General features: G+C 33.7%; 1 protein-coding gene across 9 annotated transcripts in view; it reads left to right on the forward strand.

Moving 5' to 3' along the window:
* The window catches only part of SLC39A10 (solute carrier family 39 member 10), a 152,568-nt gene that overhangs the window by 108,924 nt on the left and 24,890 nt on the right, over nt 1-18,754 (forward strand). For all 9 annotated transcript variants that reach the window (XM_079923955.1, XM_079923954.1, XM_079923956.1 and 6 more), the window contains 3 exons: nt 2,388-3,412; nt 5,257-5,464; nt 17,672-17,841. In XM_079923955.1, the coding sequence (XP_079780081.1) occupies nt 2,399-3,412; nt 5,257-5,464; nt 17,672-17,841 (1,392 nt within the window). In that variant the 5' untranslated portion in view covers nt 2,388-2,398. The remainder of the gene's footprint in view (nt 1-2,387; nt 3,413-5,256; nt 5,465-17,671; nt 17,842-18,754) is intronic.

Here is an 18,754-nt window from a genome sequence, read left to right on the forward strand (position 1 = left end):
TTGTAAAATTATTGTTTTGTTTATCCATTCTACCGTTGATGGACATTTGGCCTTTTTCCTGTTTTGAGCTATGATGAATAATAGTTATGTGAACTTTCATGTTCATTCATGTCTTTTTGTGTCTCTGTACATGTATTTCTGCATATATCCAGGACTAGAATTGCTATGTGGGTGGATATGCTTATGTTCAACTTCTGGCAGATCCTGCCAAATAGTTTTCCATAAGATACCAATTTGCAGTCCCACCAGCAGTATATGCAGGTTCCAGTTGATCCATATTCTTGCCTACATCTTTTATACTTTACTCATTCTGGTGGGTATATAGTGGTATCTATCTACTTGTGATTTTAATTTATAATTCTCTGATGACTATTGAGGTTGAGAATCCTTTCATATGCTTCTTAGTAATTTGGCTGTCCTCTTATGAAGTGCCCGTTCAAATTTCCCATTTTTCCATTGAGTTGTCTCATAATTTTCATATTGATTTGTAGAAATTCCTTATATATTGACTAGTAACATTGCCATAATTTTCTTCCAGTCTGTTGTTGCCTTTTTAGTCTCTTAATGATATCTCTTGTTGAATAGAAATTTCTTTATTTTAATGTAGTGTACTTGATCAGTCTTTCCTTCATAATGCACATTATGTCCTATCTTGAAGGTCTTGAAGCTAGTCTCCCAAATAAATCTTCTAGATCTATACTTTCCAGTACAGTAGCCAGTAGCCACATGTGGCTGTTGAAATGTGGCTAGTCTGAATTAAGATGTCTGTAAGTATAAAATACATGCCAGATTTCAAAGACATAGTATAAAAAAGAATGTAAAAATTTCATTAATAATTTTTATACTGATTACATGTTGAAATGATAATATTTTGGATATAGTGGGTTATATAAAGTATAGGATGACAATGACTTTGACCTGTTTATTCTAGAAAACTTTAATATTGCATGAATGACTCACATCATATTTCCATATTCTAGAAGCATGCTGTCTAGTAGAACTTTCTGTGATGATTGACATGTTCTTTGTCTACACTGTTCAGTATGGTAGCCATGAGCTACATGTGACTATTGAGCATTTAAAATGTAATTAGGTGACTGAGAAACAGTTGTTGTTTTGGGGGCTTTTCTTTTGGGCCGTGCCACGCAGCTTTTGGGTTCTTAGTTCCCCAAACAGGGATTGAACCTGGGCCACCAAAGTGAATGCACCAAGTCCTAACCACTGGACTGCCAGGGAACTCCCAAGAAGCTGAATTTTTAATTAAATTGTTAGTTTAAATTTAAGTAGCTGCACTTGACAAGTGGCTACCATATTGTGCAGCACAGTTTTGGACCCTGTTTTACTTTAAAATTTACTGTTTTAGATTTACATTTACAATCCATCTATAATTGATGTTTACATATGGTGTGAGGTAGGGGTCAAGTTTAATTTATTTTTCTTCTATATCGAAATCTAGTTGACCAAGCACCAAGGAAAAGGGAATTTTTCCTATTTTTAGACTATGTTATTTATTTATTTGTTCTTACACCAGATACCCACAGTCTTTAGTAACTGGTAGATAGAGTGTCTTGTCCATTTTTGGCCCTTGGTTTCCATGTAAACATTAAAAATACCTCATCAATTTTCATAAAATTATCTCTGGGATTTTGATTGGGATTACATTGGATCTATGTCTCATCCAATCTTGAACATGATAAAGCCATCCATTTATATAGGTCCTTCATTTCTCTCAATAATATGTGATCTTTTTTTATGAAAAGGTCTTGCACATCTTTTGTTAGATTTATTTCTAGTTATTTGCTACTGTAAATGGTAAACTTTTTCTAATTTCATTTTCTAATTATTGCTGGTGTAGAGAAATACAATTGATTTTAGGTTATTGTCCTTAAATCCAGCAACTGTGCTAAATTAACTTATTAATTCTCATAGATTCTTTTGGACTTTCTGCATACCCAATCCTGCCATTTGTGAATAATGACAGTTTCATTTCTTTCTGATTCTTACATATCTTATCACACATTTCATCTTACTGCCTTATTGCACTGACCAGGACCTCAAGAACAGAGTTGGGTAAACTTTTTTGTAAAGGACCATATAGGAAGGAACCAACATTTACTGTATAAATGTGTATAAAGTATTGTGCTTAAAGGGAGTCAGAGTAGTCTTGCAGATGAGTTTTAAGCAAATTTGTATTAATTTGAAGGGCTGTACACTATTTTGATAAAAGGGGCCATTTTTTATAGGAGCTTGAAGAAGGAAAGAATGATTCATAGGCATGAAAAAAATGGGGTAAAACAATTTGCCTAGTGAATTGGCAACTGCTGGTAAGTTTGTTTATTTTGAGTGTGCATAAGTATAAACTAATGCTTGTTTCTCTTTCCCTTTAGGAAAAATAGAAATGAAGGTACATATGCACACAAAATTTTGCCTCATTTGTTTGCTGACATTTATTTTCCATCATTGCAACCATTGCCATGAAGAACATGACCATGGTTCTGAAGAGCATCACAGACACCATCGTGGAATGACAGAATCGGAGTCGAGCAAATTTTCAGTGCTGGATGCTGAAAATGAAAAAAAATATTATATTGAAAAACTTTTTGATCGTTATGGTGAAAATGGAAGATTATCCTTTTTTGGTCTGGAGAAACTTTTAACAAACTTGGGCCTTGGAGAGATAAAAGTAGTTGAGATTAATCATGAGGATCTTGGCCACGATCATGTTTCTCACTTAGATATTTTGGCAGTTCAAGAGGGAAAGCATTTTCACTCACATAACCACCAGCATTCCCATAGTCATTTAAATTCAGAAAATCAAACTGTGACCAGTGTATCAACAAAAAGAAGCCATAAGTGTGATCCAGAGAAAGAGACAATTGAAGTGTCTGTCAAATCTGATGATAAACATATGCATGACCGTAATCATCGCTTATGTCATCACCATTGTTTGCGTCATCACCTTGATCATAACACTACTCGCCATTTTCCTAATGATTCCATTATTCACAGTGAGCATGGGGAGCCTAGCCATGAACCTTCTACAGAGACCAATAAAACACAGGAACAATCTGAAAGTAAGCTACTGAAAGGAAAGAAGAAGAGAAAAGGGAAGAAAAGTAATGAAAATTCTGAGGTTATTACACCAGGTTTTCCCCCTAACCATGATCAGGGTGAACAGTACGAGCATAATCGGGTCCACAAACCTGATCGTGTACATAACCCAGGTCATTTTCATGTACGTCTTCCAGAACATAATGGTCATGATCCTGGTCACGGACACCAAGATCTTGATCCTGATAACGAAGGTGAACTTCGACATACTAGAAAGCGAGAAGCACCGCATGTTAAAAAAAGTGCAATTTATGCAGCTGCTAGTCACAAAGATCATAACGAAGATGACCGGCAACATGAGGTAAGCAGAACAAGATGGTTGCTCCGTAATTCTCAGATGATTGTGGAGCATTTTTAGGTAAAAAGAGAAGTAACAGAGGAATAGTCAACCATATTCAAACTTATTTCCAGTTACAAAATACATTAAGGAATCAAAATCAGATTAAAGATTTTTAGCTGCATTTTCACTTGCATTGTTCGTTCTCAAATTTGGGTTCCTTCAATTCCTAAATGTTTAAAGGTTGTTAGAAAATATATTCCTTATTTTTGTTCCTTATTTTACTCTCTTGCTTAAGACTTGTTTTGACTCCCCAAATTAGTTTACATGTTGTTACTGTTAGCTGGTTTCTAGATATTTGAAAATTGAAGACTTTTTTTTTGTTCAAACTGTTTTCTTGGGAAGTTCCTAGACAGTTTTTTTTCATAATTGTTAACTTACTAACTATGGAGTGGTTCCCAGTTATTGATCTAGCTACGAAGTCAGGTATTTTGCACATGTGGTAGGTTTGTTTTCTCTGTCACTTTATCATAGGACCTACTTGCTCATATTAGTCTTTTCTTATGCTTTCAACAGATGTACAATTCTTTCACATTTGATGGTTCCTTCTTGATTTTTTAAAAAACTATTCACCTTAAAAACATTTTTGTTTCATTAAAAGTGTATCAACACCCTTATGTATTCTTATATTTAGCCCTCATTAAAGTTTAAAAAAATTGTTGAATTTGTTTATTGTTCGGATGTAGAAAAAGCAGCACCATCTAATGTGGAAAATGACCTCAACCTTTGTTGTTTCTGTCTCTTATTATGGAAGTGTGTTTTATATCTAAGTAAATATCTTTGTTTATTTACTGGACAAATCATTAGATATTTGGTTTTTAGCAAATTTTAAAATCTTAGTGTACTTTTAAAGAAATATATTAATTTGTTACTATGGGTAATATCCTAGAACCTTGTTGATAATAACTAGACATTATCAGTAATGTTTACTTTTTGTATTCTACTTGTGGGGTCTGGATCATCAGACTTGTTATTTTGTATCCTCATAGGCCTGATGCATACTGAGGATTTTTTCAAGATTTCTGGAAATATTCTATGCATTGGATAGGGTAGTAGTATCTCATGTAAAGGCCTGAAAAAAATCATTTTTTTGTTTGTATGTTTTGATTCTGTTTTTTGTACCATAGATAAAATAAGCAAGCATGCAACCAGAGTGCATATGTATGAAAAAGAGGTAGTGCCATGTCCTTTGCCTCAATTTTATGTATTTGTTTTTACTATATGATGGGTCCAGAATTTTTTGTTACTTGTTTTCTTCTTTGTTTTGTTATATTTTGTACTTAAAGTACCAGTGGATAAAGCTGCCTTTTTTTAATCCTCCAGTTTTAGCATTGGGATAGAATTCCCCTATATGATATTCTTTTGGGGTACCTTAGTGAACATGTCTATATCCTTGTATATTTTAATATAAAGTTGTTAAAGAACTCTTAACTGTTTAACACTGTTTCACAAATAAGAATCTTGAGCGATTGATGATTGCACTTTGACTAGGGAAGTGATTTTTTTCCTCACCCCTTAAGGATCTTGGGAATATAGTTCTAAGTCATTCTTATTGATGGCAGAAAGTCATCATCTTTTATATGTTGCAGTGGAAAATGGTTCAAATCTATTAAAAGTTTTGGATAATCAAGTTGAATGTATTCCTATCATAAATTCCTGTCAAAAATCATTCTTTGTAATAGGTATCTATATATTGCAGATTATTTTCAAATAATATTTAGAATATATTTTACTATATAATATTTTATTTTTCTGCATAATCTTCTTAAAGTACTCTTACTTAATTTGTTTTATCAATTTCCTTGCAGTGTTTGAACGTCACTCAGTTGTTAAAATACTATGGTCATCGGGCCAATTCTCCAATCTCACCTGATCTATTTACGTACCTTTGCCCTGCTTTGTTATATCAAATCGACAGCAGACTTTGTATTGAGCATTTCGACAGACTTTTAGTTGAAGATTTAAATAAAGATAAAAATCTGGTTCCTGAAGATAAGGCAAATATAGGGGCATCAGGTAAGAAAGATTTAAGTTCTTTCTCCTCAAAAAAGTCTCTGTACTTATTTTTTTTTTAATGTAATTGAATGAGGAAGTAATTCCAAATGATTGCTTTCCTTTTGGTGACTTTCAGTATGTTTTAATCATGTTTAGTTATGTGTGTTTAGAAAAGATTGGGGGGAGACAAGGAGGCACAATACAGTTTACAAATGTCTTCTGACACTACAGAGGAATGTTTTGCTACGGACAGAGAACTAATAGATTAGAAAGGAAATACAGGTTTATCATAAATAGATTCTTCTTGATGGGCAAATGTTAATAAGGGGACCCCTAATTAAAGTTATATGATGTTATAATTACTTAACATTTAGCAGGGTGAGGGGCTCTAATGAAAAGATTATTAAGTTCCTGAGGAAGTAAAAAGGGAAGCCAGTGTGATAAAACTCTAGGAATGTCTCAGAAATGCCAGTGATTGGCACATGAACTTCATCATGGGCACTTCTAGAGAGTAAAACCAAATGGGTAAAACCAAAACTATTTTTAAACTTCTCTCTAGACTCTTTTTCATCATATCCAGTTGGCTAGATTGCTCCACCTTGATGTTTACAGATACCTCCCATCTAATATTTCTGGAACTTCTACTCCACAGGAAGTTCGTACCTCTTATAGAATCCCAAATGCCATTCCAATTCATTCTTTTGATAAAATCTGAAAATCTTTGATTTTTTTCCCTCTTATGGTTTTAATTTTCATTTCCTATTTCCCCTTGTATAATCAGTTGTCAAGTCCAGTTGAGTCTTAAATATCTTCCAACTGTATCCACTCTGTCATAACTTTAGTTCAGATCCTCCTTGGTTCTTTCCTGAATTGTTGAAATGCCTTCATAACCTTCCCTGCCTGTGTTTTTGTCCCCTTTGTAGGTCATGCTTAGCATTTAAGCTAGATTTATCTTTCTAAAATGCAAAGGAGATACTCTGACATGGATTTTTCTTTTTAGTGATAGCTGGCATTTATTTAATACATATGTTTTCCTTTTATTTATTAACAAACATGTATTGCAGGCATTGTTCTAAACTCAGTTAATTTACTCCTCACAACAGTCTTATGAGGTGGAGAATGTTACCCTAATAACTTTCCCAGGGTCTCAGAACTAGTGAGTGATAGTGGTCAGATTCAGTCCTGGGAAGTTTAACCATTTTGATATCCATGTTCTAAGTGTTTTACATGCTTTTTTTTTCTTTTGAGTATATTTTAATAATAATTATTGAATTATTATGTGAGGGAGCTATTGTATGATTCTTGTTTTTACAGATAAGGAAGCTGAGGTACAGAAAAGTTTAGTAACTTGCCCACAATTCCCAGACCTAGATAAAACCCACCAAGTCTGAGGTTTGTCTGATAAATGTTCTGGGCAATCACTGTGCTATTATTTTCCAAATTTAGCTAATTCTGGTATCACCTTTATGATTTTTGCCACATATTGTTACACTAATATTTTTCATTAGATCTCTATATTTTTCTACATTTTTTGTATTGTAAGCAGTAATAGCTATGAGAACATGGATTTGATATGATGTGCTAGTTATACTTTTTTCCTCATATATTTTAGAATACTGCATTATGCTATGTTGTTCAAAGTTCAGAGTGTTGTTTTTTTTTCTCCCAATCATGCTTTCCAGAATATGATCCATGCCTACCTACCTTTCCATCTTTATCCTCCACCATTCGTTTCTTCCCTCTTAGCTCTAATCATAACAAACTCATGGTAATAGATTATGCTGGTTTACCTTCATGCCTCTGTGCCTTTTCACATTGTAAACCTCTCTACTTGGCTGACTACTATGATTCCTCAAAGATTCAGCTCAAGGATTAGTCTCTCTGGGATAACTTAGTGACCATCCTAGGCTTAATTAAGTCCCCTACCTTGATACTCTCTGGATATTTCCATCATGGTACAGAGTTCATAATTGGATTAGTTACGTTTTTGTTTGACTTTAGTTGCTTAAAGGAAGTGATTGGGTCTTTCATCTCAGCATCCCTAGTGCCTAAGATAAAGGGTACTTTGGACAAAAAGTAAGCACTCATATATTGATTAAATGAATAAATTGCTTAATATTAGTCTATAAACTTTCAGTTCTAACCTAGGAAGAACACTTGTAAGCCAGCCTAGTGTACTTTGATAATACAGTGTTCTCACTCAGAATGAGTTGTATTTCAGGAACTTCATCATTTGCAAAATCATGATGAATACAGTTCTGGTTGAAATGCCCAAGATATAGTGGTGGTATTACATAGTAATTAAAAAGTGACTAAATTGATGTGTATGAATATGAGCTGAAAACAGAATTCCGATAAAATAGATGAAAGATTGAAAGAGCAGCATTTAAAATTTTTTCATAGTGTAGCGATAAGGTAGACACGTTTAAGAATATCACATTCTAGTATGAGTTTTATATGATAGAGACATTCCTTAAAGCTTAAAAGAGTACACATAAAAAGAAATGCGCTCAATACATAACTAAGTCTCCTAGGTTCCTGCCTATTCTTGGTTAATTTCTTTGCAATAGGAAAATGACTTCAGAATAGATAAATTAATCATAATAGCCTATATTTATTGGAACCTTACCGTGTGCTATTTTAAACACTTTTACAAGAGTTATTTAATTTAATTTGTTACACCCATGAGATAGGCACTTTTATTTACTTCTCTTTGCTGAGGAAAGGAGGCTTTGAGAAGTTAAGTAACATGCCCAAGGTCACATAGCTGCCAGGCAGCAGAGCTGTGATAGGAACTAGAGTATTCTCCATCTAAAACCTGTAATGTAACCACTATGCTCTTCTCCTATGCTGTGCTCTACTGCTTCCTGCTGAAAAGGTTCTTAAGTGTGCTTTGCTAAAATGTAAATGACAGGGAGATAAGGAGGGTGTTAGTGACAGGGAGATAAGGAGGGTGTTAGTGACAGGGAGATAAGGAGAGTGTTAGTGATTTGACAGATAATGCAGATATAGACAGGAAACGGGTAGAGGTAAATATTGATATAAATAAGTATTACTATAAGTGTAGATTAGTCATAAAAAAAAAAAAAAGAAAACAACCTGAGAATAGTCTTCTAGTTAGACAAGCTGGGTTCAGTCTGTTAAGATCTGGAAAGGCAGAGAAAAGTGATTTCACATGCTAGACTTGAATAATGATCTTTGGATAGACAAAATATGTCCTCTTTGTGGCTTCATGCTCATTGATCTTTGTAGATGAGTAAACACCTTGAGAGCCACAGTCTCTCTCAGGTGCTTATAAATTCTCCCTGGCAGGAATAAAAGGGGAAGCTAGGTCTAAGATTATTTAACTTAATAAAAAATAAAATACATTTGTTCTTTGCGGGGAAAAATGGAGACTGACAAGATTGTGGCATCTGGAGTTAAAACTAATAGCCTTTTTTGTTTTTATGGTTTCTTAAAAAAACTCTAGTTCTTTGTTTTCTCATCAGCTGTGGGTTATGACGTAGAGTTGTCTATGTTGTAATATTGACATAATCTATATATTTTCACAAGGCTGTTGACAGATGCTTGACTATAGTAATGTTGAAAATTACATTTATTAAATATGAAAAGCCTTAGAGGAAATTGTACTTGCTTTGAAAACGAATACTTTACTAATAGTGAATATTGATTAGTTGTTTGCAGGTGGTTATTAACATTCTCAGAAATGAAGCTTGAATTAATTATGTCCTGATAGATGTTAATAATTGTTAGAGAGAATGCTCTGCTAGTAATTATTTTCAGTGACTGCTGCACCATTAAACAAGGTTAACTTGTTCTGTATAAATCTCCCATAGTGACACAGCTACTACCTCATTAACTATTCAGAGACTGCTGTAAACCAAATTCTATATATACTGTGTATGGTAGGAATCGTTTGTTTCACAAGATTGGCTCATTTAGTCATAGAGTTGACCCTAGCTTAATTATCAAGGGGAGTTGTGAATAAGCCGCTCAGCATTTTCTGCCAATTAAAATGCTGAAACAGTGTAGAAAACTGCCATCTTGCACATGCTTTGAACCAAGTTAATTAGAAAGTTTCCACAGATGAGCGCTTCTTTTTAAAAGAATGCATTTTCTCTCTAGATAATGAGAAAGGGAGTTGGTGAATAACTAAGCTTGAAGACCTTTAACGTTTTAAGAGACCTAATTTGCAGAATAAGTGAAGCTTATTTCAGACATTTAGCATTTTTTATTGCATATGGTATCTTGGGTACAAATAAAGAAAACATTTGCTAGTTGTACTTAATAGTTTGCATAGTGTTAGGTTGGTATAAGTTTTATGAGATTCCTTTTATTGTTCATTGTTTATCGTTGTTATTTTGCTTTTTTATGGCTTTATACCAAATTGTGATCGAAAAAACACAATACTTTGGTCGAAAATCAGAAAAATTTTATTACCTGAGTTGCCTTTTTTCTACACCTAAGAAATTATGATAGAGTTTATGTGAGCTTTAAATGTGTATGTTATTAATTCTAAAAATAAGTACATACTTAAATAGCATGGGAAGGTATTTCAGGTACAATAAATTCAAAACAACTTTACTTCTCATAGTTCAAAGAAATCGTAATTTTCCTTGAAGAAAATTTAAGTTAGGAGAATGACTACTCCTTAAATTTTTAGTGCTAGAAAGCTAAAATTACTGTTAAAAATTAATAAGCCAGTATAAGAAAACGTATCTAATAACATACACTTATGGAATAATAGGGCTGTTTTGCTAATGAAACAGTTGTGATGGAATAGTTGTAATCTATACAAAATATCTAGAAAATATCTGATTTATCTGAAATGATATTTCTTCTTATTTTTATGTTTAATTATACTTATTTTTCTTGTAAATCCTCTTTTATGTGAAGCCATCTCCCTGGGGGTAAATACATAAGTGGTAAATAAATCACTTGGCCAAGAATTCTCTGAAAATACTTTGAGTTACTGGAGAAAACAGTGGATTCAGGAAGGACTTTGGGTTTGGTTTTTTTTTTTTTTTTGCAGTACCCGGGCCTCTCACTGTTGTGGCCTCTCCTGTTGTGGAGCACAGGCTCCGGACATGCAGGCTCAGCAGCCATGGCTCATGGGCCCAGCCACTCCGCGGCATGTGGGATCTTCCCAGACTGGGGCACGAACCCGTGTCCCCTGCATCGGCAGGCGGACTCTCAACCACTGTGCCACCAGAGAAGCCCGGGTTTAGTTTTGACTTTGCCATTTTAGCTAGCTGTTTAACTATTTTTTATTATGGTAAAATATATATAACATAAAGTTTGCTGTCTTAACCATTGAAGTGTACAAATTAGTGGCATTTATTACATTCACAATGTTGTGCAACCATCACACTACTTGTAAAACTTTTTTTACCCACCACCCCAGATAGAAACTGTGTAACCATTAAGCAATAGCTCATTTCCCCCCTACCCCCAGCCCCTGGTAACCTCTAATCTTTTTGTCTCTATGAATTTGACTATTCTAGATAGTTAATATAAGTGGAATCATACAATGTTTGTCTTTTCTGTCTCTTCTTTATTTTGAAATACTCAGCATAATGTTTTTAAGGTTCACGTATGTTGTAGCATGTATCAAAACTTCATTCCTTTTTGTGGCTGAATACTAGTCCATTGCATGTATATACCACATTTCGTTAAACCATTCATTCATTGATGGACGCTTGGCTATTGTGAATAATGGTGTAATGAACAAGGCATACAAGTATCTGAGTTTCTGCTTTCAGTTCTTTGGGGTATAGACTTAGGAGTGGAATTTCTGGGTCATATGGTGATTCTGTTTAGCTTTTTGAGGAACTACCAAATCTTTGCTACAGTGGCTGCACTATTTTATGTTCCCACTAGCAACGTAAGACGTTCCAGTTTCTCCACACCTTTGCCAACATGTGTTTTTCTTTTTTTCAAAGCCATCCTAGTAGGTGTGAAGTGGTAATGTTTAGCATTTAACATCTCTTTGCCTAAATATACAAATACAAATCTCTAAAGTAAAAGGACATTGGACACATTGGGGTCTGCTAAATTGTGTTCTTCAGGATACTGGCTCATTGTGCTATATTAATAGGTTCCATGATCAAGTAAGTTAGAAAAATACTGCATATTATTTCCCCCTTGCAGAAATTCACATTGCTCATTAAACTGTTAGAGGCTCTGAGGGAACTTGTTTAATCCAGAATTACCAAGTCTTTTTGATTATTAAAATTCTCTCCTCACTCCCCTTGGAATGCCACCTATCTCATAGAATTAGATGAGCAATTTGAGAAATGCTACTGTAGATTATTAAAGTTCTTTCTAGCTATACAATATGACAATAGCTAGTATGTTGCCAGTTCAAATAGCTACAAGTAAGCAAGGAATTTAAAAAATTCTTCATAAAGGGGCAGAATAATTGGCCTCTTTGAAAATTTTTTTTTTTTTTTTTTGTGGTACACGGGCTGGTCACTGTTGTGGCCTCTCCCGTTGTGGAGCACAGGCTCCGGATGCACAGGCTCAGCGGCCATGGCTCACGGGCCCAGCCGCTCCACGGCATGTGGGATCTTCCCGGACCGGGGCACGAACCCGTGTCCCCTGCATCGGCAGGCGGACTCCCAACCACTGCACCACCAGGGAAACCCTGAAAATATTTTTTATAATTTCCAACTTTGTCCATCAAGGCAGCATATTCACAGAGGAGTAATTAAACTCAATATATTATAATAGTCTCAGTTGTGCTCTCTATATTTTATGTATAAAAAATGTTACTGGAGGTTATAGGATCCTTTTTAGTTCTAGAATTTATTTTCTAAAATCAATTTGAAAAATCTTTCGAAGGTAGCAAGCATATTATATATATTTCCTCTAGTTGGAAGAATGAGAAAACTCTTTTCATAGAATATCGTTGGGAGTGTTCTTTTCTCTTCAACTTTTTGGAAGAGTTTGAGAAAGATCGGTATAAGTTCTTCTTTGTATGTTTGGTAAAATTCGCCTGTGAAGCCGTCTGGTCCTGGACTTTTGTGGGAGTTTTTAAATTGCAGATTCTATTTCAGTTCTAGTGATCAGTCTGTTCAAATTATCTGTTTCTTCTTGATTCAATTTTGGTGGGCTGTATTTTTCTAGAAACTTGTCCGTTTCTTCTGGGTTGTCAAATTTGTTGTCATGTAATTGTTCATAGTGTTCCCTTACAGTTTTTTTGTATTTCTGCAGTATCAGTTGTTATGTTTCCTTTTTCATTTCTTATTTTGTTTGAGTTGTCTTTCTTTTCTTCTTGGTGAGCTTGGCCAGTGGTTTGTCCATCTTGTTTATCCTTTCAAAGAGCCAGCCCTTGGTTTTATTGACTTTTTCTCTTGTTTTTTTAATCTCTATTTTATTTATTTTCTTTCTGATGTTTATTATTTCTTTCCTTCTGCTGACTTTAGGTTTTGTTTGTTCTTCTTTTTCTAATTCTTTTAAATGGTAGGATAGGTTGTTTATTTGAGAGTTTTCTTGAGGAAGGCCTGTATTGCTATTAATATCCCTCTTTTGCTGCATTCCGTAGATTTTGTATGGTGATGTTTTCATTGTCATTTATCTCAGGATATTTTTTAATTTTCTCTTTGATTTCATCATTAACCCATTGGTTTTTTAGTAGCATGTTGTTTAGTCTCCATGTAATCGTTTTTTTCTCATTTCTTTTTCTGTGGTTAATTTCTGGTTTCATGCCATTGTGGTCAGAAAAGATGCTTGGGATAATTTCTGTACTCTTAAATTTGTTGAGGCTTGTTTTGTGCCCTAGTATGTGGTCAGTCCTAGAGAATGTGCCATGTGCTCTTGAAAAGAATGTGTATTCTGGGTTTTTTTGGATGTAATGTCCTGAAAATATCAAGTCTAACTGCTCTATCGTATCATTTAGTATTTCTGTTGCTCTATTGATTCTCTGTCTGGAAGATCTGTTTATTGATGTGAGTGGGGTTTTAAAGTATCCTACTATTGTTGTATTCCTGTCAGTTTCTCCTTTTATGTCTGTTAGTATTTGTTTTATTTATGTGGGTGCTCCTATATTAGGTGCATATATGTTGACGAGTGTAAAATCCTTTTCTTGTATTGATCTTCTTGTATTATCATTATATAGTGTCCTCCTTTATCTTTCTTTATGATCTTTGTTTTAAAGTCTATTTTGTCTGATACAAGTATTGCAACCCCCGCTTTCTTGTCATTTCCATTTGCATGAAATATCTTTTGCTATTCCCTCACTTTCAATCTGTGTGTGTCCTTTGCACTAAAATGGGTCTCTTGTAGGCAGCATATTGTAGGCTCTTGTTTTTTTTATCCATTCTGCCACTCTGTGTTTTTTGATTGGAGCATTTAATCCATTGATATTTAAGGTAATTATTGATAGATATGTATTTATTGCCATTTTAAGCCTTGTTTTCCTGTTGATCTTATATTTCTTTTTTGTCCCTTTCATTGTCTTTTTGTTTTTCTTTTTGTGACGTGATTATTTTCTTCTATATTATACTTATGTTCTCTCTTTTTTTGTTTGCTTTTTGTAAATCTATTATATGTTTTTGAAATAACCAGTTTCTTAACAATCATTTTATTGTATAACCAATAAAGAAAAAACATTTCTATTAAGTATTTTTTTAAAGTGTGAGTGTGTGTGTATGTATATATATATATATATATTAACTCATTTGGAGGGGCAGCTGTCCAGGCTCAATGTAATATCACTTCATTGAACAACTCCACATGGCATAATTCACATTGTATTCTAAGTAAATGACATTCACCCAAAAATACAATGAGAATGGTGCTCTTGAAGTTGGCCAGTACTGTGACCTTGGGTTGATTCATGTAAGACTTTTGGCTTTGTGGGATTGTGATGTTTTCTTGTATTCTCGTGAGTTTCAGATGTCAGATAATCACAAGTACTAGTGATTTTCTAATCATAAAGTGGGCTTCTCTCTTTCAGACATTTCTTTTAGTTTACAGATTTGCTTTCTCAGGAGGGATAATAAGGAGATACAATTACCAGCACTGATTCATGAGAAATTGTACCTGGGAGAGTGTAATATGTGACATATACCCATTTGTACACATATGAACTCATATACCCTTTCACACAGACCTTCCCTCAGCTACATGTGTAAGCACTTGGCTGATTTAATTTGTTCAATCTGCCAGTGCTTGTTCTTCAGTTATACTGTATTTAGCTCACCTGTCAGCATATTGGCAAATTGATTTTCACTGAATTCCATTTTGGTTGATTTGTCATTTGGTAACTTGAGTTTTGACTAATTGACCAGAAGCCATTTGAGATTGTAAATCATTGTAGAACACTGCAAAATGTTTATGGCTTCATAGACTCTTGGACTTTTCTTCACGTTCAAGATACCCTGAGCCAGAAGTTTATATGATGAGAATTTTATAAAGGAAATACTTGCTTAGAATAATGTTCATTTTTAGATATAATTTGTATGATTAGGGAACAGAATCACATTTTCTCTCAACTCTTTAATGATTAAACTTGGTAAATATGCTTATAAGAATATATGTTGGTATAATAGGGTCTTAAATTTCATAATCTAATAAGCACAAATTTAAAAATATGTTTGTAATGCTAATATTTTATTACTTTGCTAAATTGTATTGTATAATTTGTTAATCATCTCACATGTCTACTGCATCAAATTAATAGTGTTCCCTTATATTAAGATTTAGAAATTTTATATTTATTGCAAATGTCTTAGGAAAATCCGGAAGTGAATGCATATATATTCCCCAGTATAGAATATAATGTAACCCTAGGAAAAAGAATAAATCAAGTTAACAAGATTTACCCAACTAGATTTTGGCTAATACAGATTTTAATTTAGCAGCTTAATCTGGTTATATGAATTTTCTTGGACATTGGGACATAGAAATAAAATAAATACTTTTATTGGGTAATTTTGGTGAATATTCCAGTGCCTTTTTGGTGAATTCTGATTAATAAAAAATTCTAATAATTATGAAGAGTTAATTAAATTTGTTTATTTTGTCTAGTGTATTTGGGGTCTTGTCTGTAGTTTTGTCAATCCTCATCCATACATATTTACATTAGTGTGTATATACAGTTATTTTTTTCTACTTCAGAGTATCTTGGAATATGAATTGCTGGGTTTTCAGTATCTTTGTGCTGTTTTTCTTTAAGTTCTTGATTGAGGTTGCTTTTGGATTGGCTTTTTTTGAGATATATTGCTTCTAGATTGGATTATTGCCAAACTAAGGAAAAATATATTTGGGAAGGGAGAGTTGTATATTAATATATGAGACATTTTATTTTCAGGTTGATGTTTTCATTATTAGCCTTGGTGTTTCCCATTTAGTTATTGTCAGTACCTTTTGTCGCTCCCTTTTTAATTTTTTTCCCCACTAGTGTGATTGGAGCTAGAGAGCTGCAGTAGTTTTGACAAACCTTTTTTGGTTTAGTTGGCCAGTAGCTTTATTGGTTCTCTGCCTTCATGTATACCTATGGCCACTTTTTTCCAACTTATTCCCTCAGGCTCTCCCACTCACTGATTTTATTGTTCCAGTCTGTATATGGGGTGCACACAAAGTAACCTGGTCATCATTATTAAGTCAATCTTTAAACCTTATTTGACCTTATATTTTTCTTTATGCAACAGGGTTTTTTACCTCAGTTCCCTGTGCCTGTAGTCGCATCCATAGTTCGGGGAATCTCCTTCTTATTCTTTGGGTCCACTAACCAAGTTGTTGGCTTTATAATGAATCTTTCTCTGACCTTGGTCCTTTGGGAGTTGAGTTCCTGTTCCTTTATTGCCCCCAAATCCTTAAAAAGGATTGAAGGCACTGTATTCAATCTCTGGCTGTATTTCAGTGTTTCTGGCCCTTTAGATTCCCAATGTTTCTATCATAGTAATTATCTGTTACATATAGTATAAACCACAGAGCTTCCATTAGTAGTAGATGACCTACTGTTTCTTTCTGAGCTAATTTAGCTAACAAGAATTAGCTGTAGTGTTAATGTTATTGGATACTGTGACTAAAATGTCCAATGAATAAACAGTTTTATTGATAAAGTTTAGCATTTAGCAGGTCAATTAAAGTTTTATTTTTTTACCTATCCTTACTTCTCTTTGTCTTTGAAAATTTTAAGTTATCTTGATGAAGAAATGCATTTTTCCATTATTCACTTATCACAAGACTTGACATAAAATCTTTCAGCAGATTTATAGTCCTTTCAGATTTGATTAGAAAAAAAATCATTTTAGATTAAAGATTTTCAAAATTATAACTCTTCAGTGAAATTTCCTATAGATAAATATTAAAATAAACAAATTTTAAACTTAAAACATTTCCATTTTATTTTAGGCCATTAATAGGAAGTAATTTCTCATTTTAAGTGAAGATGCCTCACCCCCTGAACTACTGGCATTTATTTCTGATAATCTTATCTGCTTATGAATAGACTAGATAAAGAAATGTGCACAGAATTATTCCACCTGTTTCTCACAAGTCATATTGTGAAAACATTTCTCCTGTGTTCTGATCTGGTTAAAAATATATAGTGAAATTTAAAAAAGTAGTAAATTGTACAGAAAGCTGAATTGGAGGAAAGGGAGTTTGGAGCTGGGTATGGAAGAAAGATGATACCAAGGGAAATAGGACTGAATTATCCTTTGTAAAAATAAGAAATGAAATACAGTGAGGCTACCAGTAATAAGCTTTTTTTGTGTCTTATCTGAGTATATTTATATTTTGGGCTGATAAGTTTCTTAAACTTTGTTATTGGAAAGATTTCCATAGATTATGCTGCATTAGATACTTGGCTTCCTTTAATGCTCACGGGAGAGTTTTATAATTATAGTCTCTAAATGAACAGTTTAAGGCTGTACCTTTAGACATCGGTAAAATTTTATTTAAGTCTAGGTAGTGTAAGTGAACCACAGCCTTAAGTCATTTTCAGTTCCTGTTTCTAATAAGGTGGACCACTGAAGATAACTATTTATAACTTGGTCTTAGTTTAATTCTTTTTTTAAGCATTCAAGTTGGTTATATAGTTGTTTGTTTTGTTTGTTTTTAAACACAGTAGTGCCAAAATATAAAGTTTTCTTAAAAAGCATAGTCTAGGTAAGGTAATCAGTCTTCCATGACTCATTTATCCTATGTTTTTTCTTCTTTGGAGCTTTTTTGGTTTATATTGTCATACTAATGTTGACCATTACTTTCTTCCTACAGCGTGGATTTGTGGTATCATTTCTATCACTGTTATTAGCCTGCTTTCCTTGCTAGGAGTGATCTTGGTTCCCATCATTAACCAAGGATGCTTCAAATTTCTTCTCACATTCCTTGTTGCACTAGCTGTAGGAACAATGAGTGGAGATGCCCTTCTTCATCTACTGCCCCATGTAAGAAATCTTTTAAATCTTTTTAAGAAGTAAAAATATTTCAGCTAAAAGGATCCTTCATTTGCAAGCTGTAGCATACTAATCTAGTATTTCTGTTGTTTTATTTGCTTATAGGATGAAGTATTTTTTCCATTCGTACAGTTTTAAATTAAGCAATATTAAAATAGATTGAATCATTAGATTTTAAAACAACAACAAAAAACTGGTAGTGTCAGTTTTATCTTCACCTGTCACAGTGTATACATATCAAATCACCACAATGTACACTTTAACTCTCTTACAATTTTATGTCAGTTATACCTCAGTAAAACTGAAATTTAAAAAATGCTCTATTAGCAGTTCTGAAAGTGAATACTTGGACATCAATGAGTGTTTTATCTTTTTATCTTTATGGTACATCAAGAAAGCCATTAGAAGAAACGTATAGGGTTTTATGATGATTGTACACATAGCCAGTGCTCCACAGGCATCCTTATTTGAGCAGGAATAGGCAGACATACTCAGTTAACAATTTTAGGCATTTAGCTCTTTACCCATGGGGCCATTTATCTTTTCACCTGGTGTGCCACTTGTGTTCTTCCATTTGGGAACACTTCTAATGATATGATCATAAGCCCACACTCCTAGTACCTTTACCTTGCTTATTAACCTTTTAAAATCTGTCACCAGTTAAGAGTGTTTGAGCCAGTATTACTGTCTTTCCTTCAAATAAAAAAATAACAGGGCTTTTTTCATTTCCAAATGTAAAATTATAGGTTTGAATATTTTTTTATGTTCTCATCACCTCCCTTCAGGAGTATTTGGGAGACAGAATTGTATTCCTATGTTGTGTGCACCTCTTCTCGCCTTCTGCACTCGGGGTTGAGAATTCCAGGTCTAGTATCTAGAACAATGCATGGCATTGCCTTTAAAA

The sequence above is a fragment of the Stenella coeruleoalba genome, assembly GCF_951394435.1.
Source record: "Stenella coeruleoalba genome assembly, chromosome: 6".
NCBI lineage: Eukaryota > Metazoa > Chordata > Mammalia > Artiodactyla > Delphinidae > Stenella > Stenella coeruleoalba.